The sequence below is a fragment of the Lycorma delicatula genome, chromosome 10 (assembly GCF_047948215.1).
Source record: "Lycorma delicatula isolate Av1 chromosome 10, ASM4794821v1, whole genome shotgun sequence".
In the NCBI taxonomy this organism is placed as follows: Eukaryota; Metazoa; Arthropoda; class Insecta; order Hemiptera; family Fulgoridae; genus Lycorma; species Lycorma delicatula.
This window is the reverse complement of record NC_134464.1, coordinates 10,944,906-10,965,537: the sequence shown is the minus strand read 5'-3', so window position 1 is coordinate 10,965,537 and position 20,632 is coordinate 10,944,906. Positions and strand designations below refer to the sequence as shown.

Sequence of the window (20,632 nt, the reverse complement as noted above, 5' to 3'; positions counted from 1 at the left end):
CATTGCGATGTGTAAGGCTGCAACAGGTAAATAAACTTTAAAAAAATAATAGTTACGGTACTACACAACAATCCTAAATCAAATTCAGTTAGGATGTACTATTGTCCACTATCTGCAGATATTAATGTAAGGTTTGTCAGCGGCCCAAGGTAACATGATAAAACTTCCATGACATAAGTATTTTGTATATCCTCTCAATTTTCATAATTTTTATCCTTTTGCCGGTGAATAGTTACATCCAGTATATATCCACAGATTCTACCAGGTAGAAAACTACATAAAAAGACTGCAGCTATATGAAAATTCTTTAAAAAATATTTTCCTTGAACTAAGAAATGGACAAACAAATTTTTCTCAGTAAAGATTACACTATTTGAGCCTCTACTTTCCGCCTCTTTTAAAATTTCTGTCTATTATTTTTTTTTTCTATTATAATTTTTGTCTATTATATTAAAAGCTGAACTTCTTTTTTAATACCATTTAAGATTAATAATCTTTACTTTGTTAAAATGTAAAGGATATCATATGAAAACAGATAATTTTGAACTGTTCACAGCAAAGCTGTTAATGTCAGGACTGTGGTCTGTTCCCCAGCTGATTCTATTTAGTCACAATGATGTGTCAGTCAGGAATGCATCAAAGTACAAATAAAAACATTGATATGACTACACAAGAAATTTCATAATCTTGATCCAGGTTCTATTGTTTACATTTAAGAGCATGGGCTGAATATTTTTAAACCACATATTCAGGGTCGATTACAAAGCATCTAGGTCTAATAAAAAATATCTGAATGCCAGAAATTGTTGAACAAACCACCATTAAGCATCAAGAGTATTAACTTAAGATTTGACAAATTTCATCTGTTAAAATTCAGTGGTAATGGAAGTTTTATTTTTGCTAAATAAAATCTTAGTAAAAGGTGATAAAAATAAAACTTCCCTCAAAAATCTTTGGACATTGATGAAATCCACTTTCACATCAAAATTGTAATGGAATTATAAGGCCAGAGTTTTTCAAAAATGGGAATGTGACTTCAGAATAGTATAAAGACGTATAAGTCAGTTAGTACTGATCAATAAATTAAACTATTACCTGATGATAATTCCACATGGTTTCAGCAGGTTGGAGCTAAAGCCTGTAATGGAAAAATCGATCTGCTTTATGAACCGATGTCTTTTAATAAACTATTTCGTGCTCTGGAATAGCAATATGATTAGGCTTGCAGCGATCACCGTATGTTTATATGAAATCTCTTCTTACAAGAATTTAATCTCAAAGACAGAAATCAACATTCACTCATTACTACCTTAACATATTACTGTACTGAAGGCTAGTCTTTAGTCTAGTCGTTGGAGCAAGTTAGAATGAAGAATATTCCTTCACAATAGCAAGAATGCAATTTCATTCTGTGACAGCGACTGTTCAAGAAACAATTTTCATATTAAATGATTGATATATAATTTTAGCTTCAATTTTCAATTATATATGAATGAAAATAAAAAAAATTTAATTTAAGTAGATATTTACTTTAACTGCTAATTCTCTAAACAATCTATTTTACAAAATATTTAGAAATTATCTCTAAATAAAAATGAGAAAATATATAAATCAAGATTAAAAAAAACTATAATTGTTTTTGTCTTAGCAGATCAATTACAACATAATCATATACTCACAGCTTCCAGAATCTTTCTTTTTCGTACATCTGCGGGTTGTGCAGCACTTCGAACCATTGACGCTGTTTGTTTTTCATTAAGTTTTTTTGCTAAAGCCTGACCTTTAGCAATCGTACATAACTAAAAGGAAAAAACACAATTCTTTTTTAAATAACAAAAGAAACATGAAAATCAAGTTTTTATATCTAATTAAAGTAAATATAAAAGCATGATTTCATATATATTTATTTAAGGTAAACTGAAAAATTTTAAAGTTTTATTTAAATTCTGAATTGGAAAACCCACCAAGGAAACAGTAATATTTATGGTCATGATGAGCCTGACATACAATTAGCAGATTTAATCTTCTCTAAATGTTGGTCACATAATGTGCAATTAATAAGTAACAAATATTTTTGCAAGATTTTTGAACATTTTGTTACATACGAGGATAAGTCAATTACTATCCACAATTTACTTATATTTTTGTTTATATTGGTAGTACTGTCGTGTTGCGTAGATGACGCATGCATGGTTTAATTGCTGTTATGTCTGTACAGGTTTGATGCTGCCTGCCGTTAACCATGGCTGCTCTGCTTTCTATTTGCACCAAAGAAGAGCAACATTCAGTGATCTGTTTTTTGGGTCGGAAGGTGTATCAGGGGCCAAAATTCATCTAAAACTTTTGGTACAGTATGGGAACAGTGTGTTGCCACAACGAAGTGTTTACGAATGGATTGAAAAATTAAAAAATGGTCGCACAAGTGTTACGACAAAGGAGCCAGACACGATCGTTTACCACCACAAATGAGGAAAACATTGAATGTGCATGTGACATGGTTTTCTTTGACAGACGAGTAACTATTGATGAAGCGGCACATCGTTTGCAAATTAGTCACGGTTCTGCCTACGAAATCATCCACAACAGAATTGGGTTTCATAAAGTCTGTGCAAGATGAGTCCCAAAAAACAACTCAAACAGTTGCATAAACAAACACGCTTGGACATCTGCCAAAAAGATTTGGATCGCTATGGTAACGAATGGGACATCTTCTTAGACACTTAGACACTGGTGACAAAACATGGATCCATCATTACAAGCCCCATAAAGGGAAACCCAGCATAAAGTTTGGCACTCACATTTGTTCCTCCATTTCTGGATATTCTATGCTGGACGAAACCTCTAGAGGACATCCCATATTGATGACACTACACATGTACTGAATGTCGTACAGAATTGCTGCTGGGGAAGCGTGAAGACAACACAACCCGTGCTGCCACAAGACAAAAAAATGACAAAAGACGAAAATGGCAAAAGTCTAACTTATTTTTTTTGTCAACCTATATCAATTTTTTGGGGATTAACATGAAGGTATAGGTGCACAACTTACAGAGTTGAAGTTTATTCATCTGAACTTCTGTGACTTACTTTGCTATAATGGGACCAATTTTTTTGTAATGTTAATTAATTTTTTTTTATAATGCCAATTTTGAAAAAATATAATAAATAACACCAATCTTTTGTACGTAAATATTTGTTTTTCTCTTATATATTTTAATTATCTGATGCTTGTTTACCTATTCTAAATGTTATTATTTTAAATTTTAAACACTTTTAAATTAGAACTCTTAACATTTACAATTAAACTGGCTTCACAATTGGAAAAACAGTCAAACATAAAAATGAATATTTATTTGCTTGCATCCTTACATATTTACAATACTAAATTTGAAACTTCTTATGCTACCTAAGTAAACATCATCACACAGCTACATGCAAACTATCACCTGATATCTGGCATTATAGTATTCTCCATGACCAAACAGAAGAGAACTTGACAAAACAGAATGGCAAAAGAGCAGAACATATATTTAAATTGGTCTAATTTCAATTGATTAAAGAAAATACATTATTTATTTTTTGACTATTGAAGGGAATAATTGGAATAATACTCATATAATATAATTAAATTTTCTAGTGAAATTTATTTAGAATTCCTGACACAAAACGTGCATTTAAATAAAGTAAAGAACAAGTAATATCAGATTATCTATTTATTATTAAAGTAAAGTAATTTATTTATTAATTTTGTATTTAATCATTCATATTTATCGCATAATGGCAGAATAGGGGAGAACAAATACCCATTATTTTTATTTTGACATTTTAGTTAATTTCTGTATAAATACTAAATTAATGGTCTGAGGTCACAAAATATCATCAGTAGTATCATTTCACTGAATCTGATAAAAGTTATTCTATAAAAAACAATATTTCTATTAACTATATAATTGAAGTTTTTTTGTAATAATTCCTCACTTCTGATGATTATTTTTAGATTGTTTTTTTATTATAACGCAAAGATCTAACTTAAAATATAAAAAATCTGAAGATGTGGCGAACCAAATCTGCAGTCATTAAATAACAAATAAATAAATGTGGGTTTTAATTATGCATAATTGTTAATAGAATACGACAGTATAAAAATTGTAAATAAATAATCTTTGGCCAGACTTATTGCTGAAAATATTCAATACTGCTACATCTTTATTCAAATATTTATTAATCACTTTGTTCATTACCAACCTATTTTAATAAATGTGGGTTTTAATTATGCAGAATTGTTGATAGAATACGATGGTATAAAAATTGTGAAAATGCCACAAGTAGATTTCCTTTGGCTAGACTTAATATGCTGACAATTGTCTATGTTATGAAGACGAAATGAAAATTTAAAAATTAAAATTGAGAATCTGTAATGTGATCACAGGTAGTTTTTTTTCATTTCTTGGAAAAGCATATTCAAATTCGTATAATGGCTTAGTGTAATTATTAATCCATAATCTTTCTTATAGGATTTTAAGAAAGCTACCTGCTATATTTTATTGTATTATTTTTTTCAAAAACCGATCAAATATTTTAAAAACTCTTTTAGTGCTTGATAGTATTTAAATTTTGTAATTTTACTTACGGTTAAGTTTTTTCAACCTACAACATTCTATGACAATTCTTTTGATGATTAGGTAAAAGTGTTTAAATTTATAACATAGTGTTTTTTTGGATTTATAAGCAAACAGAGTCTATTGGTATTTATACTAAAACCGAAGTGTTTTATCCCATTACTTAAACAGTAGGTATGATTAAAGAATAAAATTAATAATAAACATTTTGTTTCTTCCCCTATTCTGCGATTATGACAAAAAATAAATGACTAAATACTAAATTAAATATTTAGGGAATTCTAAATAAATTTTATTAGAAAATTTAATAATAAGTATATTATATAAGTATTTCTCTAATTATTCCCTTCAATGGTCAAAAAATAAATACTGCATTTCTTTAATCAATTGAAATTAGACCTAAGTAAATATGATATGTTCTGTTTTGTCATAGAACCGTATTCTCATATTAGATACACAGATACAGACTATAACCATCTGACAATTAATCTATTTTTCCTGTAGTTATGTTGCAATCAGGCAACATCCTGTATGTAACCATATACAAAAGCCTACATTCTGAAATGTTATATGACTGATATAAATAAAAATATTAAAGTGGTTGGTGCAAGAGAGTGTAACATTAATCTTTTCATCCAGTTTACAATTACAAAACCAAATATTTATACGCTTCTTAGGAGCTGAATTGTTATTAAATATGAGATGTGTAAAAAATATTGAACTTGCATAATAAAACTTTTATCAATTTATTTACCACTTTACATAGCTATGTCCCCTTCAAAATAGTCCCTATTATTGGTGATGTTTCGCTTTCAATCTTTCTTCTGTTTTTTAAACATTTCTTGGAAACTTAACTTTCTTGGATGGCATGCAGCTGTTGTATCATGTTTTCCTCAGTCTCATTTTATAGTTTCAAAACAACATCCTTTCAAGATTGTTCAATTTAGACAAAAGAGATCTATAGAGTAAAGTGGTGAGGCATGGCACAATTACCTAGTTTTAATTATTAGTTTTGCCAGATGATGGATAAGAAGTGGAGCTTGTATATTTTCATTGTGTAACATACTTGCACAACTATGATTTTCGCTCAGTTCAGGCTTCTTTTAGGGTACAGCATACCTCAAATGATACCATAAAACTTCCATGTAAAACTCCTTGTTTAGTGCCTGACCACAAGAAACAAATTCAAAATGGGCCAAGCCTTTCAATTCACATTTGATGGGCTCATGTGAACTATTTTTTTTGGGTCAGGACGATTCTTTCCCCACCATTAAGATGATTACATTTCAATTTCCATATCACAGCCATAAATCCAACTCTCATTGCTATAATGTTTATCAAAAGGTTTTATTGGCATCAGCATATGATGAAGAAGGTTTTTACTGATGTTATTGTGATTTTATCTGATCCTTGATCAGCAAATGCAAAAGTTTTTCAGTTAAAACTGCATTACCTGATGCTACGCTTCCTCAGTAATGTCTATCACGGTTACGGGGCTAGCTTCAGGAACTGTATCAATGTTATCGTTTGTTGACATAGAAGGTCATCTAAGGTCCGAGGACGTTCATTTGTTACAAATAGTTCCCTGAATAATTGCTGAAAATTTTAACTGTCTTAAATAAACATTTTTCGGAATTTAAGCAAAATTTAATCCCCAACATCCCCATTTTAATCCCCAAGGTCTTTAAGACCTTTCATTTTCACTTAATTAAAAAACCAACAGTAGTATACAAGTTTTCTCAAACTGTTGTTAGCTCTAAATGAACAATGGGAAAGATGCAATAAAGACCACTGTTCCTGAAAGTTGTCGATTGCTACATTTCAATTGTTGAAAAACTCTCTATGTATCGGTTGGGATCTATTACAGAAGCTTGATTTTTTTTTAATACACCATCATATTGCTATTTTATTTATGTTAAATGTATACGAGGTGTAGCTATTAAATAACAAGACTAATGCTGCTACAGAAGAATTGCGCATGCACCAAATTCATAAGACCGACAGTTGTTTAGTGTAAAGCCTTCTCTTATGATTGTTGCCACTCCAGTTTCTGTAGACATATTAGTCTGGTCATGGTCTTTGTTTGGATAACATAAGTGTTTTATTAGAGCAAATAAGTGTCGTAAAATGTCATATAAAACATTGTCTCCCTTCCAACTCAAAAACGGATAGAAATATTGAAAAAATTGGTTCTTATCCGATCTGACCGTCTGTTAACTATTCTTGTCTTTATTCAACGTCCTTGCTCAGCTCCGCGAAAAAAATAAGAAAAACTATCCGAATTGCGGAAGAACAAGTCATGGGTTCTTCACCAGGACAACGCACCAGCTTACACTGCATTGTCTGTCAAGATCTTTCTAGCCAAGTATAACATACCAGTGTTAGATCCTCCACCTTATTCGCTTCACCTGACACCATGTGACTTTAATCTGTTCCCCAAGGTCAAGTCTACATTAAAAGGAGCATTTCAAATTGTTGAAGCTGTGAAAGAAAAATAGGCACGTGTCATGAAAGAGTTCACAGAAGCCTTCCAGCACTGTTTCAAACAACAGAAAATACACACTAAGCGTTTTAGGGATAGAGAAGAGGGTGTAGATTGAAGGGGATAATAACTAAATATGTACAAATTTAAAATAAAATATTTTATTACACCATTAGTCTCATTATTTAATAGCCACATCTCGCATACAATAATGACCTCTGGATTCAATACTATAAGAAGTTATTCATTTCCAATGATAAAAATTAAATTTTTAAATAATCTAGTCTTTATACTTCATTATATATTATACTTTATACATCCAAAATGGTAAATAAATAAAAATAAAAAAACTGAACATTCGTGTTTTAAGAAATATTATATTTTTTAATTATTTCCTCCTCTTTATTACCTCTAATTTCAACAGAGATTTTAAAAAACTGATAGTGTCATTTTAAGTCCTTTTATCAAATGCTCACTGCGTAAGAAATAAGGTCTGTAAGATGTAAAAAATACCATCTGGTGGTATACATTCAATTAATTTCAAATTTTGGCTTTATCTAATCTCACAGATTAAAGATCGTGTGCATTCGTGCGTGCATGTGCATACACACACACTTTTCAAAATTAATTTTTCTACATTTCTAATTGAAAAAAATATATACCTTAATTAACCACTTAACAAAGTTTTCTTCCATTAAACCCAAAAACGCGTTATTTATCCCCAATTTTTGTGTTTTACATCAGATATCTTTAAAACTAATGGAGGTATAGTATTGACACCCATTTTTTAATATTTTCAGATCAAAAACCATTAAAAAAACCCAATTAAATTTGCCCCTTAACCTTCCCAGAATTTCAGGAAGTCTTCATTTCCCGGGGGAACTGAAATTCAAACAAAAGTTTTCACTAGCTGTAAATTGCTAACAAAGCATTTTCAGGCCTATGTTTTTATGAACTTTTTTTGCTATTTTTAGCTATAGAATCAGTTCCCAGAGATTGTCGTACAGTTTTGAATTATTATGTATATATACCACATTCCTTCAAATTTAAGATGCCCAATTTTTTACATATTAAAGGGTCAAAATGTCAGGTGCGTCTTCAATTGGAGGTCTAATGCAATTTGACATAAACGCATAATTAATAGGTAAAGCTGAAGTTTTTGAAGGCATCTGAAAGAACATTTGTCACTGTATACAGAATATACACGAATTTCTAGAAAAATGACTAATTTCAAAGAACTTTACATCTCAACAACTTTATCAGTGTTGATATCATAATTTAGTGATGAGTCATCATTCTGGAAATTGTGCGTGTGCTCTATGCATGATGACAAATATTCTTCCATGCTTCCTGTCTACCCTCCTCCATCTGATGTTGAACAGGCATACCATGTATTACTGTAGTTGTAAATCAGTCCATTTTTCAAAACAGTTCTGTTCTACATAGGTAGATAACAACAAATAGTTGAAACACAAGATAGATATAAAACAAATAGTAGAAACACAATAAATAGTTGTGTTTCATATATATATATATATGTATGTTAGTTAAATCATTAAACTATATAATTATAAGAAATAAATAACATGACAACAAAGACTGATATTTGTAGCTACTGTCTTCACTTCTATATATAGATGTATAAGTTTTACGTTTGGCTCTCAATTTGCAGCATTTTATTTTATTATAGTGTCCTTTCTAATATCTAAATAATGAATCTGATTTTGATTAATCGAGTAATGGAGTATGTGAATTTAAAAAAGTTGATGATATTGAGGTTAACCAAATCGTATCTGCTTTAATGACAAATTTACTTAAAATATATGATGCTTTTTTTTAGATTCTTTATTCTTTCCATCTGATAGTTTGATCTTTAAAACCATATAGAGTAAAGTTAATAGAACGATTAAAATATCAACACGCATTTACCTTAACATTTTATAAGTCACTTGCTTGGAGGGTTGACCTAAAAAAAAATAGATAAGTAGATGTTTGTTAAGATATCTGAGATACAAAAAATGATTATTTAACTAAGATCCCTGTAATGTTTGAATTGAAATTAAAAGTATACAATTCAATCTATTAAACTGACAAAAAATATACAACTATCAGATTACCTTAAAAATGTTTAAGTTTTTACCTCAACTGGAACAAATATGTTTCTTTGTGATGGTCCGACATGTAAACAAGGCATATTTGGATATCTAAGTCTGAAGTTTTTATACTGATGAAGATACTGTCCGACACTAATATTCTTAGTTCTTTGAGCATCTCCAACTTTTTCAACCAAATCAAATCTAAGGTAGAAAAAGTAAACAAGTAAAAATAAAAATTAATAAATCATCATATTAATAACCATAACCATTTTAAGAAATCCCCTCCAAAGAAAATCTAGAGAAGACAGTCTTATTAAAAATATCAACACTTAACTGGTGTTTGAGGCAAAATGTGACCCTTTACTCTGATAGATAGTGTCATTTGCTGTATATACAGGGGTGATTGATATTTACAGTCATTTAAAACTTTATTCTACAGTCACTTTCCAAATCGGTTAGCTATTGGAAGATATATTTCACTGTACGTTAAAATATTATTTAATGTATATTGTTGGTGATTACTTTTAATAACTAGATTTTTCATGGATTAGCAGAAAGGCAGACTGCAAAATGGAAGAATTTGCGCTTAATAAGAGCACTTCAAATTTGTTGAAATTAAATTAATAAAGAAACTAGATCTAACATTTATCTTAATCAGATACAGACAAATAAAGATAATTTGTACTGCTTGTTAGTCGTTTGTTAAGATAGTAAATTTACAACTACCTGAAGGCAAAATATAGTTTTACCGGTATTTGAAATAAAATTGTTACGCTTAATCTGTGAATTATCATTTTTTCAATAGCTAATTTTAATCAATTAATTAATTAATTTTAATTAATTTTCATCAATATTAATTAGGATTTAAGTAGGCTATAGTTTACCACACTTATTTAATATTTATTGGAGCGGTAAGGAAACAGAAAGTAGTAACTAAAGGGATTAATTTTTTACAATATCTTGAAGGACAATAGTCATAAAAAGATTCTAAAAATTATTTGCAAAGGATGGTTTCATTTACTAAGTTTAATTGTACAGGAACGTACTTTGAAAATAAAAAAGTTAATAAAAAATTATGGCTGTCAGAAAATAGCATCTAAAGAAACAAAGAAAAACTAAAAAAAACAGTAAAATTTAATCACCCTGTCGAGCAAGTCTCTAGATTTAGGTTAAACAGGTAGAAATGCTACTTTTGACTGCAGCCATGAATTCAAAATAAGCTTTTCACCTTGTAATCTATGTGTGGCTTAAGAATATCTATGTGCAAGAATAAGTGCAAAGGGATTGATCACGGAATAAAATTTTATAAAGACTATACCTACGTTAATGTATAGAACTGAAAGTCAAGACCTGAGTTTAAAAGGAGATTTCAACCAGCAGCGAAATACCTTATGAATCCTTAAGGACTGTACTTTGTAGGACCAATTTTGGAATACTTTCATTAAAGATCTACAACTTCATTTAAAATATTGCAGATATTTCATCAATACTTATTAAATAACAACAAGGCATTAACAGACATTAAATTAGAAAGAAAATAAAAAAGTGACAGCAAAACAAAGGTCAGTACAGATGAAGAATTTATTACTATAGTAAACAAAAAAAAACAAAGATAATTACCTCTGATTGATACTACTTCCCAACACTCTATTAACTTTGTAAGTTCTTTTAGAATCAGGTTGGTTTGGTATTTCATATTCCACTTTCAGACCACCAATATACTTTTGTAAACTCTCCTTTTGCCAATTATCTAACTCTTTATCAAATACTCTATCACCAATAGTTGCATTTTGATCCCTAATTACTTTTATTAGATTTTCTGGTTTCGGAAAACCTTTGTGGGCGACTGAAAAAAAAATAAGTTGTTTGTTACTGCATGCCGATGCTAACAATGCTTAGTAAACATGAATGAGTCTGTAAATAAATATTACTGAATAATATTTACCTGTTCCTGCAGCAGCAATGAATATAAGTCCTGCAATGTGTTACAAGGGATAAAGATCCTATGTTGTTTTGAATTTTTACAAATGTTTATGGAACTAAGTTTCCCATACAATATCAGCTCACTTAAGTCATTTTTTAAATAAAACCTAGCGTATGTAAAAGTAAATATAGAAAAATATAATAAATAGGAGCCACTGATTAGAAAATAGAATGCTGTCCACAACATTCTACAAAATAGGATTTGTCTTCAGTCTAGTGAATTAGGAGAGAATTAAAAAAAAAATATTATTCATTATAATAATTCTTTTAACATACTGAGTTTTTTTTACATCCTCCTTAAGTAAAAAAGGATTTCTTAAGGTAGTCTTTCATGAAAAAATGTTATAAGAAAAAATTACTTGAAACAGAAGTTCTAGAGAAATTATTTCCTTAAAACTTTTTTTTTTAATTTTTTTTTTACTTTTTTTAGTTTCCTTCAAAAAGAAAGAACACCCAAAAATCAATCACTTCCCAAGATTTTTCTTTCCTTTTTAGGAAAGGAAGAAAGCTAACTAAGCTCTGAAATCCAGAGCTTAGTTAAAAAATCTATTAACATTTTTTAAAATTTTTAAATAAGGAATAAACTGTCTACTATTTTATATTTCATGAGAAAAAAGTAATTTTTTTGAAGAAAAAAATCCTTTTCCTGTACGTTAAAGAAAACGTACAGGAAAAGACTTTTCCTGTACAAAACATTATATTGGTTTGCTTGGCATTTCTCCCACCACCACCCCATTCGGCCACCCTAAAGCATAAGACCGAATGTCAGTGCTAACCTAAAAGTGTGAGTGGAATAAGCGTGGTACCATAAAGCACTTGCTTGCATGTCCCGCCGCCCACTTGTCATATATCACTAAAATGGGTAGGCGTATCCCGTCAATTACTGAAACATATATGAGTATCAATAATTAATTTATCTCGTCAAAGACAGCAATTCGCTGCCACAGCGAATTCTAGGCCGCTGAATGCCAGCATATCTGTTCACCATTAAAGCACTTGGAGCCTTAATCTGGCTGGTAGCCAGCCATATCTCTCGATTAGCTTCCTACAGCAGCGTGGAAGGAGTCTTTTCCCTTAGGTAAACTGCTGATTCAGTTGAACAAAGCAACCTCATCAAGGAACTCCCACACGGTCTGACAATGAACTTTCACCACTAAATCGATTAGGAGAGCTTTTCCCAGTACAGTGGTAGCCTCATAGAAGGCCTGTTTTAAAAACACCAGTGCATACAATTAACACTCTGCGCTGAGCACTCCTTAAATTTTAAATCAGTGCTAGATTTCTTTCGAACCTATGCACCCGAACAGATGCCGCATATAAAGTCAAACTTTCAAAGACACCTAGGTAAACCATGTACAAACGACAGCCCGTAATCCTTTCGAGCAATCCTCCTAAGCTTGTGCATACAGAGATGACGTCCGCTGTAACTTGCCTAATGTGGCTGCTAAACAGCAACTTCTCATCACACAAAACACCTAGTTACTTATGAACTCGAACTCAGCTGATTACACAGCCTTTATACTTAATACAGGGGTTACAACTGTATAATTTGTCTGCACCCTTGAGAAACATAAACTTCGTTTTGGGCACAGAAGTCCTTAAATTTTGAATGTCCATCCAGCCCTCTGCAGCTGACAAAGCCAACTGCGCTCTGTCTTCTAGCTGCAGTCGAGAGTTACTACAAACTAACAGGAGACAGTCATCTGCGAAAGCCTGAACTGTGACCCCTTCCGGGAATGTCAGTCCCAAAAACCCGTCGAATACCAGGTTTCACAGCAAGGGGTTGAGAACGGATAACAAGAAAACTGCAGAGGATTGTAAACATCGCATAACAACAAAGCCTGTTGAACATATTCCTGGCTGAAATTTTTTTATATGAACTAAAACTTTATCCTTACCATCAACATTAAGAAATGGCTTCCAGCCAAGAATCGCACTTTGGTAGAAACCATACCATAGTTCTAAACCATCTCCAAGATCAACAATTTGTTCTTGCTGAGGTGGAGTAAAAAATGAACGCCCAACAGCAACAAATCTACAAGAAAAATAATTTTTTATTTTACATACAATAAAGCATCAAATATTTATTAATATTAGTTAATATTTCAACTGACATTATCAGGAAATAATTATCCAAAATAGATAATGTTTGTATGTAGCAATAATGCAGGTGACCTTCTGCCAAAAATAAAGTCAGTTGGTTTCTCTATTTTGTCTTAATCTCAGCCAATTCCCTAGACTATAAATATGCTATAACATCTTCCTCAAAACTATAAAAATATTACAAAAATTTTTAAAAATTGATTTATACTTTTTAGTCATATTTTAATCAAATTATTATCATATATTTTGCATGAGTTTAATTAGTAGGTTAATTTTGATTTCAAAAGATAACATCATTACTGAAATTTATAATCTACATATATAAAAATGAATGTTTGTTTGTCTGTCTGTATGTCTCTCATGCCTTCCTAAACCATTCATCCGATAGCAATGAAACTTTGGGGAATGGTTGGATGCATGCCCAGGGAAAGTTTCTGAATATGTTTGGACCAGCTAAGTGGCACTGGCGTCGAGATATTTAGAAAAATTGTACTTATAGTCCGATTTGCCTCATATTCACAATACGTGTTACTTACACGGAAAGAATTATTTCTGCAAAAAATGAAACCGCTAGATGGCACTGGGGTTGAGATATTTAGAAAAATTATATTAATTGACCGATTTGGTTCATATTCAGAATATGAACATTAGTTATGTAAAAAAAATATTTTTGCAAGAATTATACCCGCTAGCTGGGGCCGGTGTCTAAATATTTACGAAACAAACAGACTTTTTTATTATATATATATATATATATATATATATATACACAAAAGACATGTTTGTATGTGTGTTCGCTAAAGACCAAAAAACTAATGGACCGATTTACGTTCGGGCAAAAGGTAAAACAGGGACAAGGGGAAAGGTGGAAAGAGAAAAGGGAAAAATGGGAAAGGGTAAACAGGAAACTGGGAGAGGGTTGAGGGAGAAGGGTGAAAGAGAGAAGTTGGAAAGGGGAAGGAAAATAAGCGAAAGGTAAAATTTGTGAAGTTTCATAATATTCAGTTTTTTAATTTTTTTTATCAAATTTTCAATTGTGTTCATTTAAACTCTCTCGCTCCTTTATATATATACTCAAATCTGGCAATAGCGAAGCATTGCCGGATCTGCTAGTATATCTATAAAATATCAAATCTGGCAATAGCGAAGCATTGCCGGGTCTGCTAGTATATCTATAAATATCAAACAGATTTGCAATCAAGCATTTACTACATAAAATAACAAAATAGTGAAGTTTATATTTCATTTACTTTATTATCACAAATTTCATCAATGATGTGAAATTTCACCAATATGCAATGTCAGGAAGTATGTTATATTAAGGATGCAAGATTTAAGGAGAAACATGAAAGAAAAACATTGTGAGTTAGAAAAGCAAGTAAAAATAGAAAGTTCTATCAAATACCAAACGTGAAGAAAAGTACAAATAAGTAATACCAAGCTTTTTTGAAGCTAGAAACAACACATCTTATTTGCTGATGTCAAAAAAGGAACTACATTAAATCCACAGCATTACTTAATTGGCTACATACTAGCATACTGCTACAGTAATGCTTACCCTTAGGTGCAACAACCTGAGTGCTGCTTATAAAGTTTAGTCAGGAAATACTCATAAATTTCTAATCGGAAACCAGTGATTTCAATTTAAGCTGCTGTTGCATGGCTGCCTAGCAGGTGGATTTCTACATTAATGGTATTAAAAAAGCTACTGACAATAACAGATTAAATTTAGCTACAGTAGAAAAAAGATTTACCTATTGTATTACATAACAAATATTTTGATTAGTTTATAGCTAAATGCTCTTTACTTAATGTCCCTTAATGACCCTTACATGTTTTTTAACTTTTTTTCTCTCTTCAGTATTTTACATCAGCAAATGATGAGATAAAATCTACTACCTGAAAATTTTACTTTTTCTAAGTACAAATTAAATGTGTTTAGGGTTCAAGCATATTAAATTATACTTTAAAATACAAAACATTGTATAGACTGAATAAATGAGATACCGTGTTAATGAATGACTGCTACAGTTTTATTATCCTTAAAAAAAATATTTAAAATATTAAGATCATGTTTAAAATTCCAAAAATGTTCATATTACCAATATCTAATTTATTTCAGATAAGAAAAATGAAGATTGAATCCGATTATAAGGATTTGGTGCTGGGCATCCATTTTTAATAAAAGGTATGGTAGAATTGACTGGACGATTTAAAACTGGTGTTGAATTATATGCCAGTGAACAGCACAGTATTTGCATTGTTGGTTTATTCAGTGACCACGCTACAGCACAGTTCAAGATGTTTTGTTAACATTCTGTATCGATACTTGAGGCAGATAGGAGTGTTAGAAGAATGTTACACATAGATTTACATTTTCACCTGTTTAAAACTCATTGGTTCAAGAATTGCTGTGCCTTGAGCGAACAGAATGTACAGGCACACATCAGTGAATGGAATTTTGTACAAAGCTCTTAGAGATTAATAATGCATAACTGTAATTATACAATTATTCAATTTAGAAGAGTAAGATAAGCCCCATTTTCATCTAAGTGGATGTACTGATAAACAGAATTTCAAATAAATAGCAAAGAAAATCTCTATTATATCAATATCCTTTGCATAACAAGAAAATAACAATTCGGTGGTGCATAACAAGAAAATAACAATTTGGTGGAAGTTAACAGGTACAGGTTTATATGGAGTGAGTTTATTTTGGATTTTCAGAGAGTACCTTTTGCAAGGCAATGGAAGAGCAGTTGACTATACTATTTGAACATTATACAGCTATGCTGGATGATTTTTTTCTCTTCCTGATACTAAGACAGCACCCATGTTGACTTGTGCTCATTATAGTTAACAAGATGGTGTGATATCTCACATGTCATGACTCATAATATAGACTGTTTGATGATCGAACAGAATACTGTCCAGAATGTGTCGCCTATCATAATGGTGAAGGCCAAAGCCTTCGTGCTTTTCTTATTTATAACCATGCAATTACTTATGAGGATACTTAAAGCATTGAAACTGACCTCATAACATAGACGAGTTAAAAGAATCTTTCACACTAATCCAACTTATCGCATCAGAAATGCTAAGAAAGGATACGGACTCTCTCAAGCAACATAAAGACTTATTTGCTTAACAGTGGAACCCATTTTAGAAAGCTATTTTTAAAAATGTTATTTAAGTCATAAAAAATGCTCAATAAACTTAGAATACACAGATTTAACAATAAATCACTTATTTTTAACATTTTTAATAATGTAGAATATTTTATAGTCTTAACCTGCAATGTAATATCTGTTTGTAATCTTTTATTTAAGAGGTAAGTTACTAAAATCCACAACCATATTAAGCTAATTACATATTTGAGTTACAAGAACAGAGCACTGTATGCGATGTATATAAATCTTTGCCAGGTTTTTAGGAACTAAATGATAATACATTTTTGTACTATAATAATATTCTTTGCAATCTCATCGGTAATTCATCAAGTGGTTTCTTAAGAATAGATAAAACATAAAAATGACACGCTAAGGAAATTAACAATATAAAAATAAAGCTTACAATTACAGTTACAATATGGGCAGAATAAATAAAATTTGTCTAAGTTTTTAATTTTTGGCCATTAAATGCATACACATTAACTGTTACTAGTTCTAAAATTTTCCTATGAAATCCTAAATTTTCAAATAAATGTGTGGAGATGCATTTATGCATTTGACCCCTGCTTCTAATTCAAAACCCGCACTTATAAGTGCGGGTTCCAATGCACCATTCTGCTTGCAATGTAAATTACTAACTGTAGTTTTCTCATCAGTGGTTTATTTGCAATAAACATTATGCACAAAAATAAATTATTTGTTTTACAACTACAATCATCAAATTCACTAACAAAATTAACTAAAGTTTGTTACTGGCACTGTACATTTTAACATTATGATTTCTTTTATATTTAAAAGAAACCAAATACTGGAAACTATTATTGTGATTGGAACCACATGTATCATAATATACTTCATTTCAAATCTTGAAAATCTTCGATTGTCATAATGTGCACTCTCTCCATATTTCTGAAGGGTATGCACCCTTGTTTAGATGAAAATTTTCATTCCGTATGAAGTGAAGCATTATTTTCTTAGTTTTATCAGATACCGATTTCAGAAGCACGACATACATCTAAAGCCTGACCAAAACTTAGGGTATCTTCATGTAACATTATTTAAAATGTTACATAACAAAATCTTCAATAAACAAATCACTAATATCTTTAACCATTTCTGCTTTTAATTTACAGATATATAACAAACTGATCAATGGACTTTGCTGGAAGTTGGTAAGTAAAACATTAATGTCAAATACATTTTTCATGTATGTATATACATTACTTTTCTAATGTCTATTCTTTTAAGAATCATATTCCTCTGTACTAATATACAAAATTACATTTATTTGATCTATCTAAGTACAGAAAAATAAATAAAGTAGGATGAAGTTTACCTTATTCCATTATACATGCAAAAACGTTTTCACGAATTTCTCACATCATCAGTTGCATTACATTTTTTTCAAATTATTCACATCAAATTATATATTATACATAAATATTACAAAATAATTTTAAAAAAATATTTTTTATAAAAGAATAAAATTTAGTTATAATTGAACATTATTCTTTTATATATTATATACTTAAAAAAAAATCTTTTATTTAAAATTAAATATTAAAAATGAAAAATTACATAAAGATAAATATGAACACAATAAATAAAAGAATAATAAATTGTTTAAATACAAAATAAGAAAGTGGTCTAGTTAGCCACTGCTACATTACTATACAGAGTTGAAATATAGTGAATTATACATTAACAATGTCTGAAGAAGTGCTGCCATCTGTTGCAGCTTTTATAATCGTGTCATCCTCATACCCTGTTTGAAGGTTGATCAAATTAAATTTACTTTTATATCATATATATATATATATATACATACACACACACACACGTTTATATATATATGATATAAACATCTCATAGAAAGTTTTGAAAGATCTTGTGATCTTTTCTATATAAATGTGGTCACAATCATTAATTCTTTTTTATAAATTCCACTCAAAATAAAATGTAATGATTGTGACCATACAGGAAAACCACTAGATCCTCTGAACATTTTAGGTATTATAAAAATTGAAAACTGTGTTTCTGTAATGTTTCTGACCATCTTCTTAATAATACACATTCAATATATAATATTCAAACATATTAGGAAATACTGGATATTAAAAAATATAATATGAATACAAATAATAGGGATTTAGACATTTTAGAAAGATTCTACAGATATAAATATAAAAGTAGATTTAATCTGATCAAACTTCAGAGTACAATGATGGAATGATTATAAAAGCTGCAATAGATGCCAGCACTTCTTCAGATATTTTTTTATTTAATTTTCAAATTTGTAAGCTTATGGTCCCAGTTCGGACGCCATTTTGTAAGCTTCTACACTACACCAAATTAAAATTTTTTACAAAAATAAAAATTTAATTTTTAAAAAACTTTTAATATAAAAAAAAATTAAATTACTAATGTTGGGATTTGCGAAACGATGTACTAAGACTATGCTGCTTGATAAGTTTACATCCTACGATTGCTCTCTTGAGTTTTATTAAAAAAAACCAATTACAGTATCTCAACAGATCAAAAAATGTTACTAACAGCAATGAATAATTATGCATTATTTATAAAAATAAATAATAAGCACATCTGACTAAGAACACCCATAATTAGTCTACTTGAAATTTGTAGAACTTTTATTAGTTATCTACTTGTACATACCAGAATTTCACAAATCATCTTATTAATACTTAAACTAAGATGGAATTGGCCAATCTGAAATTAATTTTAGTTATAATTTTGAATTTACTTTATCATTATAATAAGTAACATTTTTAATAGTTCTTTTATAAAATAGTCAACCGATTAGTAATTTTGTAATGGATCCATGAAGTATTTTTGTGGAGAGGCCTTTACATACCTGTATCCAGAATAAAACATAAATTGCAAACCTCCTGAATAGTTATTTGAACAACGTCACTGCACTCATATTCACTGCGACGAATCCCAACACAAACTGCGTCTTTCCGATGGTTTCACCGGTCTAACCCCACTACCATTTCTGAGAATTACTCAGTCTGTGTGAGTGCGTGCATGCACACTAACATAATGCTTTCTGGGGGAAAAGTTTGTTCCATTTGCAAGCATGATGTCATACTACAATAACATTTTATTTTTAGAAAGAACGTGCGATAAGAAATGAATCATGCTGTGATTATCCACAATCAGTCTTCTCTGAATAAATCCATCCAAGCTTGCATTTTAAAATCATCAGTCGACGTAATAAAAAATTTATAAAATACCAATAAAGTCACCAACTTAATTAAGCGCAATGAGTCTAATTTAGCCAAAATTTTAATGGTTACATATTTTAATAATTATTAATTGACATCCTATTTCTATACGTAATATATATTTCTATATGTAATAATTCATTTTTGTTTAATTTAAAATTAATTTTTTTTTTTTAAATGTATAATATATAATAAAAGATAATGTTTCATTTTGATTCTTAACTTCAAATCATTATTTTAAAAATTTGTATTTAAAAAATCTGATAATGGAATTTTAACAAAGTTTTTTATTCTAGTATAAAAAATATTTTTTTAATAATATTTATGTATATCTAATTTGATGTAAAAATTTTTTTTTAAACTAATGCAAATGATGCAAGAAATTCGCAAAAATATTAGTGTCATCCTAGTTTATTGTTCTATACTTAGTTTGATCAAATAAAACATAATTTTGTGTATATATATATATATATATATATATATATATATATATACACACACACACACACAAGGGTAAATCAAATATAAGTGGGATTTTTGTTACCGAGCATCTACGAATGGTAGGACTGAACCTGTGCTTCTAGTGTGCTTGGATGTTATCATTAGGTGTGGGAAGAGCCAGTCATTCCAAATTCCCAATCTATACATCAGTAACGCTCATGATGTCCGAGCAACAGGTACATCCATCTACTGTGCAATGCATAATTATAAAATTGCTTGCTTGTGAAGGAGTTCAAGTGACAGAAATTTTCCAGAGATCGACTGCACAGTTCGGAGACCAAACATTGTCAAGGACTTGTGTGTTTGCCTGGCATAAAAAGTTCAAGGAAGGACAAGAACGAGTGGAAAATCAGGAACATGATCGCCATCCTTGGACCAGCCTTACAGACGAAAACATTTTCATGGTTCGAGACATTCTTGAAGACGATCGACA

At 30.1% G+C, this 20,632-nt stretch overlaps 1 protein-coding gene across 6 annotated transcripts in view; it reads right to left on the bottom strand.

The window, feature by feature from the left end:
- Positions 1–20,632, bottom strand: part of LOC142331175 (protein argonaute-2-like) — a 171,384-nt gene that overhangs the window by 56,338 nt on the left and 94,414 nt on the right. For all 6 annotated transcript variants that reach the window (XM_075376888.1, XM_075376889.1, XM_075376891.1 and 3 more), the window contains 4 exons: positions 13,079–13,215; positions 10,818–11,043; positions 9,242–9,398; positions 1,680–1,799 (listed from right to left, as the gene is read on the bottom strand). In XM_075376888.1, coding sequence (XP_075233003.1) covers positions 1,680–1,799; positions 9,242–9,398; positions 10,818–11,043; positions 13,079–13,215 — 640 coding nt within the window. The remainder of the gene's footprint in view (positions 1–1,679; positions 1,800–9,241; positions 9,399–10,817; positions 11,044–13,078; positions 13,216–20,632) is intronic.